This window comes from Balearica regulorum, chromosome 2, assembly GCF_011004875.1.
Source record: "Balearica regulorum gibbericeps isolate bBalReg1 chromosome 2, bBalReg1.pri, whole genome shotgun sequence".
Classification (NCBI taxonomy): domain Eukaryota; kingdom Metazoa; phylum Chordata; class Aves; order Gruiformes; family Gruidae; genus Balearica; species Balearica regulorum.
The window spans coordinates 73,491,831-73,514,159 of NC_046185.1; the positions used below are offsets into that span (position 1 = coordinate 73,491,831).

The 22,329-nt window shown below is 37.4% G+C and overlaps 1 protein-coding gene across 3 annotated transcripts in view; it reads right to left on the bottom strand.

Annotated features, from left to right (window-relative positions):
* The window catches only part of RPRD1A (regulation of nuclear pre-mRNA domain containing 1A), a 46,671-nt gene that overhangs the window by 13,710 nt on the left and 10,632 nt on the right, over positions 1 to 22,329 (bottom strand). Inside the window, exons 2-7 of one of the 3 annotated variants that reach the window (XM_075744703.1) lie at positions 21,077 to 21,206; positions 20,304 to 20,410; positions 20,127 to 20,221; positions 19,034 to 19,160; positions 18,760 to 18,935; positions 15,552 to 15,646 (exon numbers count right to left, since the gene is read on the bottom strand). In XM_075744703.1, coding sequence (XP_075600818.1) covers positions 15,590 to 15,646; positions 18,760 to 18,935; positions 19,034 to 19,160; positions 20,127 to 20,221; positions 20,304 to 20,410; positions 21,077 to 21,206 — 692 coding nt within the window. In that variant the 3' untranslated portion in view covers positions 15,552 to 15,589. Of the gene's footprint in view, positions 1 to 15,551; positions 15,647 to 18,759; positions 18,936 to 19,033; positions 19,161 to 20,126; positions 20,222 to 20,303; positions 20,411 to 21,076; positions 21,207 to 22,329 lie in introns of those variants that run through there. The other 2 variants (XM_075744704.1, XM_075744702.1) reach the window with 2 other exon arrangements.

The window sequence follows — 22,329 nt, forward strand, 5'->3', positions numbered from 1 at the left end:
AATAGCTAGTTTTATTTGATAATAAAAACGGTGCAAAAAGAGGTTGCCAGGGCAGAAATTATGAGCAACCAGAGAAGAAAAAGTCTAGAGAGAAAGCAGAACACAGAACAAGTAAACAACATTAAATAGAACAAGGAAAGACATTTACAGTGTTTTTCCTGAAGTTTTCTTACCCATTATGAACTATTTTCCTCCCAAAAGCCTACACCTTGCAATAACCCCACTAATGCACATCCTTCTGTGATGTACTGATAAAAGAAAACAAGTATCAGAGGTTAGCAATCATTTCTATCTAAAATGTCTTAGCTTCTTAAAGCATCTTTCATCCATTCAAGCCACCTGCATTTCATTAAAAAGGTCTTTTTAAAATGATTATCCTGGTTTATATAGAAGCTCTAAGAGTACCTGTGGGGTTTTCTGTTTTGTAGGTCTGTATTTCTATCCAGTTGTGGATGAAGTGACCTTGGAAGATGAGGTCACCAGGAGAAGATACTAAGTTAAATGTTGTTAATTTATTCCTGAGATATTTACAAACGAAATCATGAGTAATTCAGTACATGTTACAGAGGAAAAATGCAAATAATGTAAAAAGTTCTTTCATTCTTTCAATTTTCTTCCAATTTTTAATAAATGTCTAATTTTGGAATGGAGAATCATTGTTTGCAAAGTACGGCATTTCAGATATTCCTGATAAAGATTCTAATGACTGAGACTTTTGACTATTCAGTAGGCAGTAATAAAAATCTAAACATATGTACATATCTAAAATATCTGTGTGTCCTAAACTAGTTATTTGGGTTTCCACAGTGTTAAAAAAATGGAATTGTACAAAGTAGTAAATCATTCTAAATTCCCTGTTTTGCCATGTGCTTCTCGCATGTCAGTACACACGTCACTTTGGTACATTTTCGCCAGGTATATTACCCTGGGGGTTTTTTTTGTATGACAGAAACTCCAAATTTCTCTCTTATTCATACAAACTTCACTCTCACAAACTTGATACTGTTTTAAATTTGTATCAAAGGTTCCAGAGAAAAACTCCAGGCTCTACTTCCATTTGTATAGGCCAAAATCTTTTAAAATGTTGTTTTTCCAGTACCTCAGGAAAGCAGGGAAGTACATGGGGTTTATCAGATTTGATGTCCAAATTGCAAAATAATTATATCTGTCTCATTCCGCTGGTGAGCTGCTTCAAATTCCCTGAGAAAACAAGATCTGAAGTAGCAATGGAGACTGTACTCTTGCTGCAGAAAAGGCCTTACCATTGAGGCAAACTGAATTGAATACCAATTGAATATACATGGCTTGTGGGGCAATTTAAGAACTTTTAAAATATTTGTCCACCTCCTCCCTACTTGTTCAGTAAGCCATTAAGACTGGTCTGTCCCTAAGTTCATGCTTGCAGATCTCTCATAAACATGAAGCTTGAAAGAAAAAAAAAAAATTAAAAAAAATAAATTACACCTAGCACCTGACAACTGGGACTTCCATCAAGGGAAACAAACCCAGCAGGTCTGAACCTGCAGCTGAAGTTCAGGCAAAAGATGGATCAACTGGCTGGCAAAGCAAAACCAGCCTGCCAGGACATCTCTTAAGATTTCCGGTCTGCTGGACTCGATCACTTGTGGGGTAGAGTAAGTGTTTAAGAAGAACATAAATGCCCTCTGGGTATGTGTTTCCAGCCTGCTATGAGATAGAAGGCTTGGGTATTTGGCCTGGGTATGTCACTTCGCTTTCACTCTGCAGTGCAACAGTCATGCAAAAGGGAAACATTTCCCCCATGTAGGAGGGGAAACTTGATAACGAACAGCATTAAATCCAAGGGACACTTATGGGAAATGACTTAAGATCTAACCATGACTTGTGCAATACAGACTTGCACCCAAGCTTAAGATACTGTCTCAAAGAGCGGCTGTAAAAGTCACCATGCATTCAATTTTTATTTTTTTTTGAAGGGCTTGCCTTGTAAACCAAAAGGTAATTTTTCTACTGGCACCCTGAAAACCCACCTGTGAGTGAAAAAAAAAATCAAGCTAGCCAGGCACCATAAGCTGAGGGGGCTTAGCAGCTCAAATGAGTCCCTCAGACTCCCAGCCAGCTCCTCAAAACTGCAACAACACGGCAAGACCAGCCTCTGCTGAGAGAGGGCAAGTAATTGCTGATAGCACAGAGAGAGCACAACTGCCCCCCCCCTTCACAGCTAAAAAGAACAAACTAAACCCCATGCCTTTGCCACTGTTCAGGGAAAGTCACTTGTTCGCATCTACATTATCAAGAGTCAAGACAATGGGGCCAAGTAAAACCAGCAAAAAAACTCCTCCCCACAGTCATTCATACGCAGGTTGAAATCTGCAAGGGCATATTTCATTACGTTTCCAGGTCAACTGGACTTTGGAGGAGAAAGTTCATTGTGCAACATGGCAAAAGCTGTGTGATGTAGCATAAAAGCATGCTAGGTAATCAAATACTGGAATAAAAAGTATTGTTAAACATACATGTCCCATGAAAAAAGTGGGCAACATGCTTTGACAAACAAGCCTGTATGCAGCAGCATAAGAGGAAGGTTTTCTGCTGTTAAAACATTTTGCGGGCTGTGTAGAACATATCTCCTGCGGAAATTGTTTTAACTCTGCAAGGTCCAAACTTGCATTATCAGAAATGTGCAGTATCCCTCCCTCCCTCCCACTGCAGCATGGAGCCTGCCTGCTGTCCATCACAGTTTCTGTGTTTACATTTTGCTTTTACTGGAGCTCTAATGAAATTCAGTATTTTCCAGCAACTTTCTCCTACTGGTACTTGGGCACTGGTTTACATGCAGAAAATAAATTTGGTCTAAATTTTAAATCACATAATACAATGATGATTTCTTCAATTAACAAGTACATATTTAAACGCTAAGTGTTTATCAATTACATTAAAAGACACAAATCTGGAGTTTGTGCTCAGCATTTTATAACTGAAGATAGCTAAAAGCTAGATTATATATTTTGGTCTTTACTACCTTTTGTATTTTTAAGAGTAGCTTCTGTAAACTCTCTTGCTCTTTTAGTTATTACCTAACTGAAAGTTAGCTATTCAGACACCAGAAGACAATGAATACTTACAGGTAACTCCAAAACTGAAGTTCAATGATCAGGATTATTCTACAGCCCGTATAGGGAATTACCCTCAGAAGCCTAAGAATTACTGTTTACCATTTAACAGAAGCATAAGGTTGAAACCCACAGCTGCTATTGAGCATGTACAATTTTTCTGATCACGTTGCATGAAAAGAACATTAATTTTCCACTGACTACAGTAGCTGTTACCCAGCATGGCTCTGAGGATTTGGGGCTAGGATATTTGCCAAGTTGTACACGCATACACAGAGCGCAAAGGACACAAATGGAATAAATGAGATGCTCCTAGTCAACACAGTGACAGGAAGCTTCTCTATCTTGAACTGTAAGATTTCAAAAGATTATGCTAATAATCATTTTATGTTTTGCTCATACATCAAAACAATTTTCAACTACCTGGCTTGCAAGCAGTTGCATGAGCCTTTGGAGTCCAATATAGTAACACTGATTAGCCCAATAATAAAGCAGCACCCCTCTAGGACTCAAGGATTAGCACTAAGTGTAACAGATCTACCGGAGTGTGGGTTGGGAATAAAGGAAGATCTCGGTGTTCCACAAATCTGGCCTGGATTCTTCTCTCTGCATAAGGCAGAAGACTCTAATCAGCCAGGAGATTAAAAAAAAGAAAGAAAGAAAAAAAGAAGTTTCAAGGTGCTTCTTTCTAGAAATGCTGAGAACATGGGTAAAAAATGGCTACAGAAGAAACGGCCCATTACATTTTCAATGGCATATGGGAAGACTTTCGCTTACAGGCATTGCAGCAAGTGAATACACTGACAATCCGTAGAAATTACAGGTGAGTAGCTAGCTAGGAAACCAAAGGAGTAGTGGTTTAAAGATTACTTTTTGGAGGATAGCCTAGTCACTGGTAGCAATGTCTTGCTGCTGTCTCTGTTCTAAGACAGCACTATGGCACAAGAAGAAATCCAGAAAAACAGGAATTATTTGTTCTTGAGAGGAACATGCTGTCTGAAAAAGTTCATGCAGGTTCCCCAGAACCAAACCAGTGTGTCGTGACTGTACTTTCTGCTTTGGGTTTGTACCTGCATCACTGTGTGTGCTTTATTCCACTATTTTTCAGCCTTAGGATAAAAAGGCTTTGAGATAACATTACTGAGCAAGAACACCTGACTTCTTCCACAGATAAGAATATTACAAATAGGGACTTTCCACTCCTATATCTTCAGATAATGCCATAGCTAAGCACAATAATTGTGTTATTGCCAAGAGAGCAAATTAATAGGTATATACATAGACAAAATTTATTTCTCTCCTCAGAGGTTGCATTATAATATCATCCTATGCCAAATGATAGGTTTCTTCACTGGAAATGGCACTCAATTCACTGCATGACCTGTGACAGCAAGCACAAGAAATGCCTGGCTTTCAAGATGGCATGCTAAATTGTTCTGCTAAACAGTGCTTAGCAAGGTGCTGAAGAAAAAAAAAAAAAAGAAAAAAAAAGACAGTGATACAGCTTCTAGATCTAAATAATTTTAAATTAAAGGTTGTTTAATGTACCACTGGCTTAAAAAGCAACAGCAGCAGCAAAAATCATCACCACCACAAAAAAGTTTTCCTAGGGCAAAAGGCAGAAAATGAGGAAAGAAAACATGATTTACTGGCACCCATGCAGTATCTGTCAATTACATTCATTACTAAGGAATCACAGATGAGTGAAAAACTGAAAAGATATGGCTGGAAGCTGCTCATCAAATATCAGTTTAACTAGCCCTGATTTTTTTCTGGATGCCAAGTACTCCTGAATAAAGTTGGAACCATGATGGCAAAGCTCGCCCAATTTATCTATCAAATATACTGACCTTATAAATGAGCCACCACCTTGTGACCACGGTTCACTATGGCTGATGGATGTCAATTATCTCCATCAAAAAATGGGGAACTTAAAATGGGAGTTTATGATGTTTCTAGAATACATCTAGAATTTAACCAGGTTTCACCTTGATACTCTTTAACTCTTAGGCAATGAATAGCACCAGCTTCAGCTTCACTGCTGAGTCTTGACGTGTAGGATAGCAAAGACCAGACGGAGGGAGGGAGGGAAAGGAAGAGGAGATTCTATACAAATGCAACGTCCTCAGCGTTTTCTTAGTGACCATGGTTTGAGAAGAAAGCAAAGTAATAGCGCAGAAAAGAAGAAATAAAGCGATGGCTCAGATTACAAACTGAATTGGGATGTGACGCAGGAAACAACTGATTTCCTACCTCCTGCCCTTGCAGAATCATTCCTCCTACTCTGGTAGTTACTAGCAACCTAGAAATAAATTACATTAAAACTTTGTGTGTTTGAAACATTGCCAAGTGTAACACTTGGGGGAGTTACACCGTCTGCTCAGTCTTCTGCCTTCTACCACATTCTCGATCCAAGGGCTCACATTTATTGCCATCAGGACAGCTCTGAGGCTTGTTTTTAAAGAAATTACGAGGCGCTCAGTGCTCCACATAAAATCCAAGAACTTGTTTACAGGTACAACTCTGGAAGAAATGAATGATGTTGTCCCTCTAATTCTTTTGCTGTCTGACGAATGAAGTATTTGGACCAGAGTAAAATGAACTTTATCTGAATGCTATTGACTTAAGAGAAACAAAGGATGAAAAGAAACACATAACTAGGAATGGAAAGGGGTAATGAGAACCTAACATTTGAGGAACTAGAGCAAAGTAAGTATCTACTTGATGTCTAGGACCACAGTCATGCAAATCTTGCTTGTCCAGCCTTCTTCACATTGCTTTATAGCTATTTTTGACATGCCATTAACGTGCTATTTTCAGAAGTGACTTCAAAATAAAAATCTTGTTGAATGGTGGAACTCAAAGCTCAAATGCTTATCTCCAACTTTCAATTCTGTGTCTTTCAAAACTTTACTCTCCCCGTCTTGCAACATAATAACTAACAAAGCAGCCACAACACATTTCCTACCCCCAAACTCTGCATGCAGCAGAGCTTTAAAACCATTGCATGTGCTGACTGCAAAACTGAACCTCCACATCTGTTTTACAGGGCCTCAAAGATGGAGCAGCATGCAGAAGTCTGATTTGGATGCAGGGGGTGGGGGGACCAAACAAAAACCCAAAAACGCAGAGGGAAACATTTAACTGGCAGGCAGATCAAAGGCTTAATTTTACAGTGATTTCTATCTATTAGTTAACACTAGCCTACACTTAAATCAAAAGACTCATAGAATAGCTTGAAATACTTAAGGATTTGTGCTAAATTACAAAATACTGATTAATATTCCAGCCCTCTGGTGCACATCTACTGCAACTTCTACAACTATTTTAAAAAGCATGTAGCATTCTTCCCCTTCTCAGCTTCCTCCCTCACACCCCACCCCACCCCACCCCCCCCCCCACTTAAAATGACACGTACACTATGGCAAATCAAGCCAGCTATGGAGGGGGAACTGATCTCTTTTGCACTGCAAAACCAGTTTGATTCAGAGAGGTAAGGCTGGGGCCAGATAATGCTGTTAACAGTAATTTATCTTCTCAGAGTCCTTATTTCGTCCACCAATAAAAAAGTAAAACATATTTGTCTCATGTTCACTAAATTTTCTGCCTAAAAAGTAACAGTACATTCCTCTCCTGCCTATGTCCCTCAATACCATTCTCATTGGCTTAAAAATGTGTGGGTTTTTTTTTTTTAAATTTGGTAGTGTAGAAAAACAACTAACTAAAATTCCTTCCTCACACTTTGTCTAAGTGTTCCAAATATTCTCATTTAAATAGGTACCATCTCATTTGAAATACTGAAGCTCTTCTTCAATCTGAAAAAGTTATGACAGCAGATTTTTCTTCATTTTCTTGATGGAGCAGTGTACTTGATAACCGTGAAAAAGGGTTTTTTTAAAATGAATTTGAATTCATAATATATTTCTAAATTACCAAACCACTGAGAATTTAGAACCTGCTGCGAGGTCAATTTCACAGATGAAGAAAATTAAACAAAAAGTTGCTTTTGTGGAAAACAAACAATTTAATCTAACAGTGAATCAGGCAAGAAAATAAAGCAGCCAGTGATGTTGGAGAGAGTAGCTCAAAACCCTGGCTCTTCAGACTTCTCTTTCAATCCTATTATCACATGCAAATATTTTACACCCTCAACAGTACCATATATTCAAGATGAGGCAGCAGAGTGGTAAAAGGCTGTTCAGTGAACGGTGATGCTATTTGATTCCTGTAAAGAAACAGCTAAACGTCCTAACTCCATCCCAGAATTAGCCCAATTCTCCATCCCACAGTAATTCCCACCCTGTGTGCCCCCTCCAACTCTCCCCTCCCCATCCCAATATCCCTTGACATATTCTACATTGTCCAACTATTGTTTTGGCAAAGAGCAGCAGAGGTCATGGCTGGTTCCACGCTACACAGGCTCACTGGCTGGCAGACTGAGAAGAGAACTGAAGCATTCCTTTGGGCTTCTCTTCTATCCACTTACTCACAAAACTAATTTTATCAAACTTCTAAGGAGCTGAATTATTTTTAAGATTGTTTCCCTCTCATGTGTAAGAAGAATTGATGGACTGGCAGAATGACTGCAATAGTAAAGTCTCCTGAGAAATCAGACTAGCACAATACCTATAAGCCTTCTGTTTTAGCAATTCACTCTCCCCTTTTCCACCAAGCACTGCCACCAGTGGCCAAGAAGTGTTAGAAAAGTGTTTTGGCCTCTCTAATCAAGTCAACTTCATGCACTTTCTATCTCAGAGATACATTTTCATACTATATTAGCAGAATGAAGTTCCAGGACAACAGAGAGTTCATTTACAGGACTTATACATCATCCTGAGTTGTTTCCTGCATTGTTTCTCCTTATTTCCATCATTTTTAGTTCACAGCATTCCAGATTGTGGCAGTGGAAAAACTTTCCCAACAACTCCAGAGTAGATTAATCCAGTATTCTTTTACTTTTGCCAGGACTGTAGAGTTTCAACAACTGTTGCAGCCTGAAGACGGAAATAACTGTACTCTGGCCATTCCTTTGGTCTAGAATTAAATTTTAAGGCAAGTGTAAGGACCTCTACACCCCTGTCAGGTGACGGTGAGCACTCCTGTAACGAAGAACTTTTTCCATTTCTCCCTTTCCACAGCTAAGAAACTACTTCTCAGCAAGCATAACAGATCTGGAATAGTTTCCTCGCTGCTGCTGAAATGGCTCTCCCAATTGCTCTCTTGCTTTTTCATTACACCCCCCAGAATAACTAATGCATACAGCTTCAAGAGAGAGTCAGTAATAAGTGTTGGTGTTTTCACACTGTCCTCAGCCATGTTTTAATTCATAGCTTCCAGGTTGTACCCCCTGCCCCTCCCGCAGACATCTGTACCATATCCCTCTCAATCAGGGAAACCTAGGTATGAAAAAAATAATCCATCTTCTAAGACAACACATTTTGAAATAAGGTGCTGGAAAGAAATAAATAAGTTTGTGTGTGTATATAAATATATACATGATCATAAACCTCAGCTTGCAATTCCAATCAAAGCAAGAATGAACTCTTCTACCAGGCACATGTGGCATCATGCAAAAGCCCAGCAGTTGTCTTCCTCCCATTCCTCCCTCAGCGCTTTGATTCAGAGGGCACACATGGGGGGGGTGTGTTTCAGTATGCAGGTAAGACTTCCAGCTTGGCTTCTGCAGAGAAAAAGGCTATCGTTCTTGGAGATTAATTTTCAGAATCAGGCCAGTATTAATTAAACTACAGTTGCTACTAGCTGAAAAGAAACATTCTTCAAAAGTCTGCATTTCATCTGTGTGCTTTAACAGAAAGATAAAGACTGTTTTTAAGAACTGTTTTTTTCAGCAACAGCCCAGCTAACAGAAGCATTATTTTCCCTAACAGTTTTAATCTTTTCTCAGCTGGGGCTCTACTGCTCCATGAAGTGGCCTACTACTCTGAGCTCTTTAACCAGGAATAGCTGAGTTTATAAGATGCCTGGATTTTATTTTTTGAAGTTAAATTCCCACGGTTTACTATACTTAGACATTGGTGTGTGATGTTTCTGATCTATAAAATTCAGTTTCACTTTGAGTCCTACAGAACAGTATTTCTGCTGTCTACGTTTAGTCTTAGCTGAAAAATATATGGAAGTTACTAACTTCCATGATCTGCTACTTAAGCCAAGGTTACAAAAAACAAAACAAAACAAAAACATTGGAGAGCTACTGGTCAAAAAAAAGACCTCACTACCAAGTTAAAACTCTACCTGTTGGCTAATGCTTGCCTACTTACTTGTACCTTTATTAAGAACTTCAGATGGAAAATTTATAATTAATAGAAAAGCTGAAGGTGTCATTCAGATCATCATCAGCTATTTGAAAAGAGCACACAGACCATAAAAGATATCTGAACTAGTTTAGTAGTACCACTACGTAAGATTATAATGAATTTAAACTAGGGAAACAATAGTTCTGGTGCCTGATTAAAGCAGCTCAACTATGAACTCAAATAATTTTGATTTGACAACAGAAATATTACAACTAAACATGATCCTTATCTTGGTCATGGAAGTTTCATACGAATTCTTCAACATTCTTTTTATTTTCAGTGATATTTTACCCATAACTGATGGACTTAGTAATAGATGAATTTCAATCCAAGCTCTGTATTTCAAGAAAAAAAAAACACGGAAAATTCACTGTTCTTACATACCACAAAATGTTGAAGCATTCTGAAAAAAGAGTATTTCACTCCTAATACAACTTTTTTTCAAAATGCAAACAGGTACTGTCATAAAGACATAACCTGTACTTACTAATTAGTTTGTGCCAGTTAACATTTCTTCCAGTAAGTACTTTCCCCTATGCTGACATTAAAATACAATAACAAAAGATTATTAACAAGCTCTGAAAATATTTGCCGCCTCAGATTATTACAGAAGCAGATGAATTATTTTCCTATTTATATCTGAGGACACAGGTAAGTATGAGCACTCTGCCCAAGATCTACAGTAACTACACCAGATGCAAATTTTCTTTAAATGCTGTCTCAAACAGCTAGTTGTCATCTACTTGTAGACTGTTTCCTTGCTGCAACACATTCAAATCCTTCAAAAATGTATCAGCCCTGGCCACAAATGCATGAGTGCTGCTACGTTCTGCATCAGATTTTATGAGCATCACTTTTCCTGTCCAACACTATGCTAGTTTTAAGTGGAAACATCACAAGTTTGTAACTGAGATAGAATGAAATCTGCTCTGTGTTGTTTCAGCAAGGCTCAGAGAAAAAGCAAGCTGATGTTCTAGGCACTTCTTTCTTCTGTCAAGGATTCCTATAAAAGCACTTATCATCCCTTCCAACTAACCAGCCAAATCATCAGAAATGCAGCAAAAAAATCTAACTACAGGTACAGGTTATGGTAAAGAGCAACGTGAGTGTGGTGCTTCCTTTTAACTTCATATAGAAGCGGGTTAGACCAAAACATTCATAATAAAGTTCCTAGATCCTAATGATGGCAGAATTTTTTCCAAGTGTAACTTTTGAGTATCAGCCTAACGACACAGGCTTTAATTAGGACATAATTTAAATAGAACACCAAGAAGCACAGCATTTGAGTCAAACAATTATCTTCGAATTCACATGGGCTTACTTTCCTGTTAAATGAAACTACCAGAGGACATTAGCTAAAGCAACAGATTTCTGTTTAGTTTGTTTACACAAGTCACCTCAAATTGTAGAGCAGAGCTTACTGATAGCTTCCCTTCCCTCTTCCTTTCCATCTACAATGCTCCTGTTTTTTGAAAATAGATTACAAATGTTTCCTTTCTAACTCTAAAACCAAGTGAGAAAGCCCAATGTCTAGTCTGTGTAGTTACATTTTGCAGTGTTTCCCCCAACACAGCTGCCTGCCATTCCTGGGTAGTCTTATGTTTCTACTCAGTTTACAGTTGCTTCAACAAATAACAATTCCAAAGGCAAGTTTCTAGTTGCAGGAGGTACACAAGCAGGGTTTACAGTTCTGCTTTGTATTCACAATAAAGATTTAAAAAATATGTTCTTAAAATTTAATATGTCTAGCAGCACAAACATCAGAATTTTAAGAAGTCTAAACAGCAACAATATTACAATGGAAAATTAAGGCTTGTAGCAAAGGTGTAGTCTTGAGAAAAACTACATTGCTATTACTGACATAAAGAGGTGCTACAATTTCAGTATCTTACATCCAGTTGTGTTTTTTTTTTCCTTCCAGCAAACATCTGATCAAAGCAAAGGGAACATCTGCTGCAGAAAGACCAGATGAAGTCACCTGCCAATCTACAGCTGTCCTTCAAAAACATAAGAAGCTCTAGCTAGAGCATTGATTATTCCATTTTCGATTTCCCATCCTCTCAGATGTTTGCTTGCACAAAAACTGAATCATTACATACCTGCAAAACTTGTTCTTCTGAGGATGACACAAATAGATCCATTTTGGTTAACAGTACCAAGTTTTTGGCCTGTAACAGCCAGGAACATTCTATCTGACCAGTATCTTCTCACAGTATTTTTATAGCAAGGAATTCAAAAAGTACCTTAAGGGTATTAAAAAGTACCTGGTATCTTGTACCTTCTTTTTTTCCTTTCAAATAAAACTTAACAGGTAAGCAGCAGAGTGAACGTTAAAAAAAAAATCACTCTTCACAAAGGGTGAAAATGGTAAAGTTTTATAAACAAAAATTTGCAACATTTTTATCACCCTGTTTCAAAAGCAGATCATCTTCAGTGTGACAAAAAAAGCTTTAAAACATCATGAAGTGAAGCAAAAGGTTATCCTTACTTTACGAGGATGAGCAAAGTACAATCTATAACCTGCTGCATCTGTTAGAAAAGGTAAGATTTATACTCAAATATCTGGTAATTCAATTTAGAAAGTGGGAGTCTTCAAGTGTTTCTGTTGCTCTAAATGACAACATAGAGCTCTAAAGTCTAATACCCTTTCAGGTACAGATGGAGAAACTATGTACCATGGAATCTGAGGCTGCAGTCATGAAGTCACAAAATAAAAAAGGGTATTTGCTGGTCAAGTACAGAGAGGTTATAAGCTTGTTGTAAGAAATGGGGCAAATAAGCATTATGAAATGGATACAGCACGGAGGAACCAAATGCACTGACCACTTGACTTTGCCGTGTTTGACATGGGGGCTGCAGTTCTCCACTCTAGTCCACCAAATTACTTCTACAAATCTTCACCTTCACAACTGTATCTCCTGCCACTTTTTTAGTACTGAAAAAAATGCTCGTGGAAAGAAAAGAACAACTACATTTAAAAGACAGGTCAGCAACCTGTAAGTATGTTTAGCAAGCCTACTTCCACTGCAGATAAGAGAGATGCAACCTGTGTCTCATTTTAATCACCCTCTCACATTCTTTAACTTCTAATCTAATAAACCTTAAGGAGAGAGGAGTGATTACTTAATTCTCCTCAGTCATCTTCAGGCAGATAATCCAAACTACTGAGCTTACTGAAGTTTGGTTGGGGTTTTTTGGTTTTGTTATTTTTCTTATTAAAAAAACACCTCCAGTGACTATATTCACTAAAGGACTTGCATCGTGCAACTCAAGATCAATAGAGCATTTATGCTACACAAAGCACCTCAATTGGTCATTCAAAGCCGACCCATGAGCAAGGGCTTTGAACCTATCCACACAAATCTCTTAAGCATAGGGGCCTGTTTCTGAATCCTATTCCATTTCATACAGGGTAGGATGGAAACAGAATTAAGAGAATCCATCCATTAGATATCCTTAGCCTGTATTTCCCTCCTGATGGTTAAGAGCTACATACATTTCCCCAAAAAACAGTGAAAGTTACTTGAGAGTGGCCCACAAAAGAAAGAAAATAATTCCGGTGAAGGGTCTCCTCCCTTTTTTATTATAAAGGGATCCACAGTCATGCTCCACTCAGCCCAAGAATATCTGGATCAATTCAAACACCTCTTTCAGTCTAAGTCATACACTACCCTGAACTGGAAGCATGTTCAACCCAGCTTCAGTTTCTGAAGTTATAATCCCAAACAGAAATGAACACAATGGTTCATAATGTCAAAAAGTAACCACACAATATGGTTTGGTATCACTACTTATGAGGAGTCTTTTGCTGCCTAGCCTGTATCCGAAGATCTTAAATACTCAAAATCAGTCCTGCTGAGTATGGATGAACCTTACTGCCCACTTCTGATACTTCCCAGCCACCAGTGCTGCACTGTTAGCAGCAGGTACAGCACGACTCAGTTCTAATTCAAGATTAGCTTGGGCCACTGTGGCGCTGCCACATTTAGGGAGTTATGGACTGCACCCTGTAACAAAAAGCAGTGTAGGATTCAAGCTATAAATCAATCTTCCTCAACTTTAATCAAAGCTCAGCAAATTACTTTAGCTGTTCAGCTGCAAGGTTATGAAATTAATCCCAATTATTTTAAGTGGACTTGAAAAGCATGAAACATGACTGAATGTGTTATCCTAAGGTCATCTGGCAGTCAAAGAAAGAAAGGTATGAGGTAACGGGTTTTAAAAAAACCACAACAAAAACCCCCACCCCCCAAAAAAAACCAAAACCCAGCAGAAAAAAAAAGAACAGCAAGGAAAGTGCTACATGCCCTGATAATATGAAGGTCATGGTGGAGGGAAAAAGTAGACAATACTATTAATCCAGTCGTGCACTGAGAAACAAAACCTAGACACAAGAGGCCTGTTATATCACTGCCATCCCTAAATTCTCTGCTTTTTATTTTTGTCTGCATTTGAAACTATTAACAGAAAAAAAAAAAAAGCCTTTGACTCCAGAGCTGCAGACTAGGATGACTAACTACTTGCCGTTTACCCATAAAATTCCATGACAAAATTAAACCCTTTAGGAAGAAGAACTATATTGAGCTATAAAGCTCAGTCATTAAATAAAAGTGCCTTGAATATATAATATTCTCTCATGAAATAAAAGTGCCTTGAACATAGAATATGCTCTCAACATGCTAAGAAACCACAAACAATTATAACCAGATGTGTGAGTGTAAGGTTATGAATATTGTTTATACAGCTGTAGAAAATAAAGAATGCAAGATGGCAACATCGTCAATAAAAGTGTCTCAATTAAATGCAAGCTGCTAAAACACAGCAGGCCTCCCAGAGTAGCATTTCCTTCATAAAAATTTGGATTTAGTGACAAGAATGTTCCCCAATTTAAAGTGGCAAGTTGATAGAAACACTAAGAAACTGGGTCATCCAGTATATGCTAAGTATAGTGATGTCATGTTTTCCTGTAACATCAAAATGAAGGTGAGAGGAGGCTGTCTTGTTTTTTTCTAGAAAAAAAGTCATATGATCCCCTGCCCACATTTGTTAATAAGTCATGTAAGATTTTGAACTATCAAAGGCTTTATTTGAAATGTAGTAAGAGTCTATTTACTCTTTAATCAAGGAGATTGTGGAAAAGGCAAAAGCAAAGCAATATGAAAAAAAACCAAACCAGTAAATCAAGTACTTCTCTTGTTCACGTCATCCCTGTATTTTTCAGGCCATGTTAATTCTAGAATGTCTACAGGACAGTCTCTATAACAAGGAGATGAGCTCTCGTGGATATTAATTTATGTATACCTAATTCTGTTCCTGCATAACATAAAAAGCTCTTTTTATCAGCCATCAGTGAGATCAACAGACCAACCAGTATTTCTGTTCAAAAACTAGGGCACGGGCAGGGAGGTCAAAGGGGGACACAATGAAAAAGCAGAGAGGGAAGAGTCAGCCAAAGCAGTAGAAAACAGGAAATTATATTAGTCCTCAAGGTTCTGAGAAAAAAAGTTCCATTTTCTCTAAGAGATAGAATCACATCTACCTATAAATCCTATACAAGTTCCCATATACAACTATAGTACACTGAACCTTAAATATTTATACCCCTTTAAAGCTTACAGAAGTGAAGGGAAAATGCTCCTTAGGACAATCCTAAATTTGGGGGAGGGCCCTAAAGGGGCATAAGAGCTATTATAAAACACATCTCTGTTACATTTTATGTAGGTAAGATAGATGTACATTAAAAGTGAAAGTTCTTTATTGTGCTTGTGAAGGACAAGTTCTACATCTATCACTTCTCATTTCTGATGTTCATGTAAACCCAAGAACTAGAGTGTAAGTTAAAAAGTGAAAATCTGAAAAAGTCTTGTTTTCCTTTTGGTAATGGCAGCTTCAACGCAAGTGACACCCAAACTTCTGCATTTGGAATTTTGAACTATTTAGCTGAAAGGACTTGTGAGTACTAGGAACAACCATGTGAAAGTTTTAATCTTCAAGAAAAAAGGAATGACACTGGATAAATACTTATCCATCTCAGGCATAAACTCAGTAACATTTGTGAGAACACAGATGAAAATAGCAGAGGTTTGGTATGAGTAGTTACAGAATTCCTCCTCTTCAGTTTTCAAAAACAACAGACAATACAAGATTTTGATTCTTAAATTTATTTTTAGCAGGATGTGTGTACTAATGGATGGTGACATCATTAGAAGATAGGTCCATGTCCACCACCTGCAACAGAAGCTAGACAGATGTTAAAGAAAACAACTTAAGAGTTAAAGATGACACTACTTACCCAGAGCAGACTTATGAAAGTCACCTACTAAGCAGTACAGTTAGCTTTTGATGCAGACATGATAGCTCGTATTATTTATCTGTTGTCAAAATTTCCTGTCAAGATTTAATGCATACATTACCTTGATTTTGATGGGAATCATGCACTTCTGTTTTGAAACAACTATTAGAGAAACTCTTATTTTTAAAAAAGTACTCATGGAAAGATTGGTTATTCAAAGTTACTTACCTGTAAATTTTCTTCAGAAGATAAAACATCTGCAAATTTAGGTCTAAAGCTCCCACCTAAAGTTTAAAGTTAGTAAGAATTTGCTGGAAATTCAAATTCTAACACTGTTAAACCAGGTCAACAGCAGGTAACATTTCTAGATTCCACTAAGAATACAACCACTTGTTTCTTGCAATACCTGGGTGTTGACACAGCAATAAGGTAGGATCTCAGCAATAAACTCATATATGAGTGATACTAATTCAGAAAGAAATGAAGACTTGGTATGTTACAACCCAAAGACTATGTTATACTCAAAAAAAAAAAAAAAGGTCAATAGCCAGAAGTCTAACAAAGGAAACAAGCTTGTCTAGAACAAATTAATTTCACCAGAAATTAAACTTAAACAGCAAAACCTAGGGACAGACAGTTCAGGAAATACATTCTCAAAGAATTAGGTGACAGGCCCTTTCCCAGTGCTATTTCAAATGAGGAGCCAAGAAGCAATGCTCAATCTGATGTATGGTATTTCCCGAGACTGTAAAACCAGAGTCCTTGCTTCAGAAAACAAATACATCTGGCTACAGGTATTTGATATTTACATCAAAAGATAGCTATTTCTTAAAAGTAAAAGGAATAATAATACCTGCCAAAACAGGGAAGCTAAGTCGGCTGGCTCTACAGACAGTATCATGAAGACATCCTGATCTTACATTTCAAAACTTCATAATGTTTATCAGCCTGCACTTCCCAAACCAAAAGGCACTACTGGTAGTGAGCATAAAGCCACTTCATTCATCTTAACACAAATTTAGAAGCTTGATTTAAAGGTTCTTGTTGTTTACAGTTTCTTGGCTCATAGCTCTTTATTAGTACCTTGGGCTGACACCATCTGGCTAACAGTTCTTTATTAGTAACCTGCATTTATGCCACACTCATCAGCCTAAAAACATCCTCACAGTATACCTTAACATCCTAGGACTTCATCTGTTTAAAAGACTGATACACATACTGAAGAACTGGCTGCTGCTTTCTGAAGAAAGACCTCTGAAACAAGTCTGAAAATGGAAGTGTGCTGTAGTGGAACGAGATTCTTTAACAGTTTAAATAATTTAGCCGAGGAACCCAGTTTTAAGGACCATGACAGCCTGGGAATAAGCAATTGCTTTCTCTTACAGCTCTGAACTCTTTGATCTAGTAATTTTGGGAAATTAAACTGGTTTGTGTTGGTTGTTTTCAACAAACAAGAGTGGAATCTGTTCACAGCTGCACTCCATTTGTAACTTCTGATTGAGGTCTTCTGTTTTTACAGGAGTATAAATCTGTCTGAAGTACTAAGTCACTGCCTTTTGAGCAATTCACTGTCTCAGTGGTCTACTATACATGAACAGGGTCTAATTGCTGGTAACGATCTACAAAAAGAAGTGAGTGTTTCAAGACAATCAGACCTACACTGGTACTGTGGGAACTTGTCTTTCAAACACCTCACACAGAGAGAGGGAAGGCAGGATAAGCAATTAAGAGCTTACAGCTTCCTGGTTTTTAATCTTCTAGGTTCCATTGTGCACCTGGATCAGTTGCTACTGCAACCAGCATTACTGTGCACAGCATCTATCTTACATAAAGTCGGGTGGTATTCTTCCCACAGGATAAACACAGTGAAGTTGACAAGAAGAACCTTCATCAATTGCTCTTCTGTGAGGCACAGAGCAAAGGAAGTCAGGAAATGAGCAGTCTAGGAATGACACAATTGATCTGAATGATCACTTCGGATACATTGTGAACAGCATTTTCCTGCACAAAGACACCACAAAATCTGAACTCATGATGTTATGAAGTTATAAAAGGGTAAAGAAACACAGAGTGAAGAAAGTGTTCTTAACAGGCCGGTAGGATATGAAACCTGAAGAGCAATTACTTTGTGCACCATGTAAGGACTACATGCCTGTGCTGCAGTTACAGGGCACCGCAACCGTTCAGCTATCTCCCCTTACAAAAAGGATGTAGCTTCAGTTCTATCACTGTAGTACCCAAGTTAGCACTGGAACCTGTGTCTCGAAGCGGAGATAAGAGATTTGGGAAGCAATGGACATGAAATTAGGGACCTATTTAAGATACGTGGGATGTTCAACAAGAAGATCGATGGCATTATCTGGTAGGAAAGGAAAACAGATGACTGGCAATAGTGAAGAACAGAATAACTTAGGGGGTCATTTGCTCACAATGAGCTGTTCACTCTGCATCCTTCTTGTATTAAAAATTTGTCCTGTTCTAATAGCGCTAGCACTACAAATGCTGCTAACCAGCTGTGTTACAGGCTGTAGAACCTAAAACTACATTTTACTGGGTTTAATGGATGCTTGAGTCAGATTAAAAAGTTGTGCTGAAACCAGTAATTAAATTCTTATCCTTTAAGTGCCTTCACAAACCTACAACTACCATTCTATTCACCAAAAGGATACTATTAAACAATGTAGTACATAACTAAGACTTACAACAACGAAAAGAACATGAAAAAATTTACTCTATGAAGAATTAAGTTCGTACCATTCACAATAAGACTTTACCTGCACTATTGAAACTAAGTCTGTACATATAGTGAAGACTGAATAGGCTAAAAGACAGAAAGACAAACACTGAAATGATTATGGTTGTAACGTTACCTAATGTTGAGCTGGTTTAATAGATTTAAAACACTAGAACCAAAAAAATCTTGTTAAAAGTGTGCTGGAAGCAAAGACCTAACAATGTTGATTAATATTTACCTTTGGAGAGAAAATTTGTTTAGTCAAACTAAAAACATTTGCAAGAACAAGCTTTAGTGAAGAATGGACTAAAACAAAACATTACGCACTTCCAGCTTATGTTCTTTCTCTGCAAGGAATTCTTTTTGACATCGGAGAAAGTCTGACAACATTCGAGTTAGCTGTTTTCTATCATCTATTTCAGCTGCCAACCTGCCATTGTAATCCGCCAGCAACATACATGCATCATCTACCATTTTGGACAGTTGCTCTCCAGATTCCTTATCTAAAAAGCAAGCAGAGAAGAACAAGTAAAGCATGATTTCGTTATATACTGTTAAGTTCTCAGAACAGCATTCCAGTTCCTGGATCCCCAACCCTCACCTGTTATTCTGTCTAACAGGGACACATCCTGGACCTCTATAGGCAAAGAAGCTATTCTCTGATGAACTGCTGCATCCCCAGAGGCAGCATTTTCTAGTTCTTGTAATGCTCTAATGAGATCTGTGGTCTGAAAAAAGCATGCAAGATTGAGAACTAGTTTAAATAAACAGATCCTAATACAAAACAGTATTTCACAATAAGCTTATGGAGTCAATTTGATGTTAATTTTCAAAGCATTTGTGGTATCAGCATTATAGCAACATTCTGTCCCCTCTCAGACTGAAAACAAAACAAAGCCATTAATTCTCAGAACAACATTGCAGTATTCCTAGTTTTAAAGGTCACCTTCTTAAAACAGGTTTTTTCATTTAAACTCTTGCTATAGGACTACTTATACATCTTTTATTTTTGACAGTAGTGATTATTTTACAGTACCTTTCATTTTACTATACATTTTAGAAATTATTTTTTCTTGTAGTTTTGCTTCACTATCGCATCAGACTAGATCAGTGCACTTCTTTTGGAAGTAGGGCTGATGTTCATAGAAGCCCAGAAGTCTGTTACAGAGAAACATACTAAATCGTGATTATTTGAGGACAGTAATTCCTTGCCATAACAAAAAAAAACCTTTTGAGATGGGGCAGTACCATAACAAAAAACCCACAAGAATTATAAAAGTCATAACAATGCAAGGTAGACAAGAACTTCTCCCAACCATCATGATAGCAACATTGAGAAATACTAATAAACTGATAATCTTATTCTAATACGTGTGTTACTGGTTACCACCCTGGAAACCAAATGAGAACCTAAAACATTGTAGAAACTAATGCTGAAATCCTGATGTGGACAAGACTAGATATGTAATTCATACATTCTCGTTTAGCATCAAACTCACTAAAGTTATAGCATGCTCAACTTCCTAGCTCCACTTGTAACCTAAAGTACTGTGAAGAAAAGTTTCAGGTGTAGTCACCCTTGCTCAGAAACAGTACCTCATTAAAAAGAAAAAAGATCATTCAAAACCAAGAGTAACTGAAAAATTCTGTAACAAACCATATGCAAATACAAAATTTTATAAATATGCTTTTACCTGTGGAGGGTCAGTGGGAGAACTTCGAGGTGAACAGTTATTTTCATCAACTTTTATCTGTTCATATGTGCGTTTCCTCACCTTTCTGTCTCCATCTAAATGAAAACAAACAGAGGAGTCAGAGAAATAATATTTCAAACAAGACACTGAACCTTCATACACGCAGAAAATACTTACACAAAGCTTGCCTAAGTTGTTCTAATACATCATTTTCATAAACAGACCTTTCTTCCCAGATAGAGAGCACACGGCCCAGGTGTTTCTTACAACTCTCATCAGACTCACTGTTACAAGAAAAAAAAACAAAAGTCAACACTAGGCAAAACTACAGCACTGCTGTATGATTATCTTTCACAGAAGGACCTAGGTATACATTATCAAGGTATCAGAAGTCAAATAATCTCATAAGATAACAAAAATCACATTTTAAAGAAAAGAAAGCAAAGATCAGTTCAAGATGTCTTAGCAAGCACATTAAAAAAACCCAATGTCTAATTCCCTTTTCCTGTTTGCTTGCTCAATCCATATAGCTGTAGGCCTGTAACCCTATTATACAAATGCTGCAGACAGGTTTGTGTTGCTTCAACAGCTGTGTACCGTGTGAAAATAAGTCCGTATCAAGACTCTAGCATCCTCATGCAACAAGATGAATGGCTGCTGGGAAAAAACAAATCATGCAATACTAGTAATAAACATATCAAACTTGTAGTATATAAACAGACTGAAAGCAGGTCTCAATTTAAGGCACAGCTATCAGCTTTCTAAGGCAAGAGGGACTGAATGCAGATGAATTTACTATGTAACTTCATCCAACAGCATTAACACTATCCAAGATAAAAAGAAATAGCACACCAGGACTAGCTAGGTCACAAAAAATTAACCAAGTACTTCTCTAAAACCCCCTCAAATACAGTATGATGAAGGACACTGTACATAACAGTTTACTGTACCTTGAAACATGCTTAAAAGCCTCCACTATTACTGGAGCAAAGTCTTTTGTAAATTCTGGTCCTTTCCTTTTGCTGTTCTGTATGACATCATTGGCCAAGTACAGGAATGTCAGCTTCCTATTTGGTTTTGCTAAGAGAAAGAGTGATAAACAAAAGTAATTAGAAATTTTAGTTCTTCCAACTAATATCTATTTATCCACATTTATACTAAACACACAAAAAACCAAATCCTATTTTTCCTATTTTTAATTTTTATTTCCTATTATTATTTCCTATTTTTGTTATTTATATTATTTATAAATTATATAAATAATTTATATCATTATTTCCTATTTTTATTTCCTATATTCCTGTTTTTCCTATTCTCATTACTGCTTACAACATTTCACTCTAATTTTGCATTTAAAAGTGTGGAAAGACTTTGGTCCCCCGTTGGCTTTTCTCTCTCTTCTGCTGTACCTCTTTGCTCAGATTCTTCCTCCTTCATAATATGACACAAATTCCCTCTAGCCCCATCTCCAAAAATAAAACATGATATTGATATGACATTCAGCCCTCAACTATTTTCAGGTCTTTTCCTGAGCCTGATGTGATTTATCTGTTTGGTAGCCTTCATGGGTTTCTTCCACAAACTTTGCTTCCCTTTCAGCCTGCATAAATTTCTTACACCCATGAAGTCTTCTGACCAGGAGCTTCACAGATCCACAATCATTCATGTGAAGAACCTCCTTCTTTCGATTTGAATTTCACTCAGTCTTATATAACCACCTCTCATTCTCATATTTGAACAAACTGAACAGTCAATCTCTCCATATCACTGTAATACTGCTCTCCCTCATCACCTGATCATTAAACACTCATGTGCCTGCAGCTGTACTATCAATAAAACATTTTCAAAAAAAATCACTTTCAGGCTGCTGTGGTGTATCTCTTCTCCAAGCATCTTACACATTTTACCCCATTCCCATTAAGATGCAATAGATTACAAGCTTCCAATTTACTAGTTGCTTTTGAAAATCTATTCCATGTTTTCTAAGTGTTCCTACTCAGGTGTTTTCATTTACCATCACACTGCATCTAATCTTCATTAGTCTACAGGCTTCTCAAAGCTCTTACTGTAACACTTCTAACCTTGTGTTAACACCAGAAAAACTTTTGACATCCATTACCACTGCAGAGACTCAGTATGTGTGCTCTGCCTTAAAAAAGAGGTTTCTCTTTAAAGACAAGACTAAGTTTTATCTGCCCTCTCA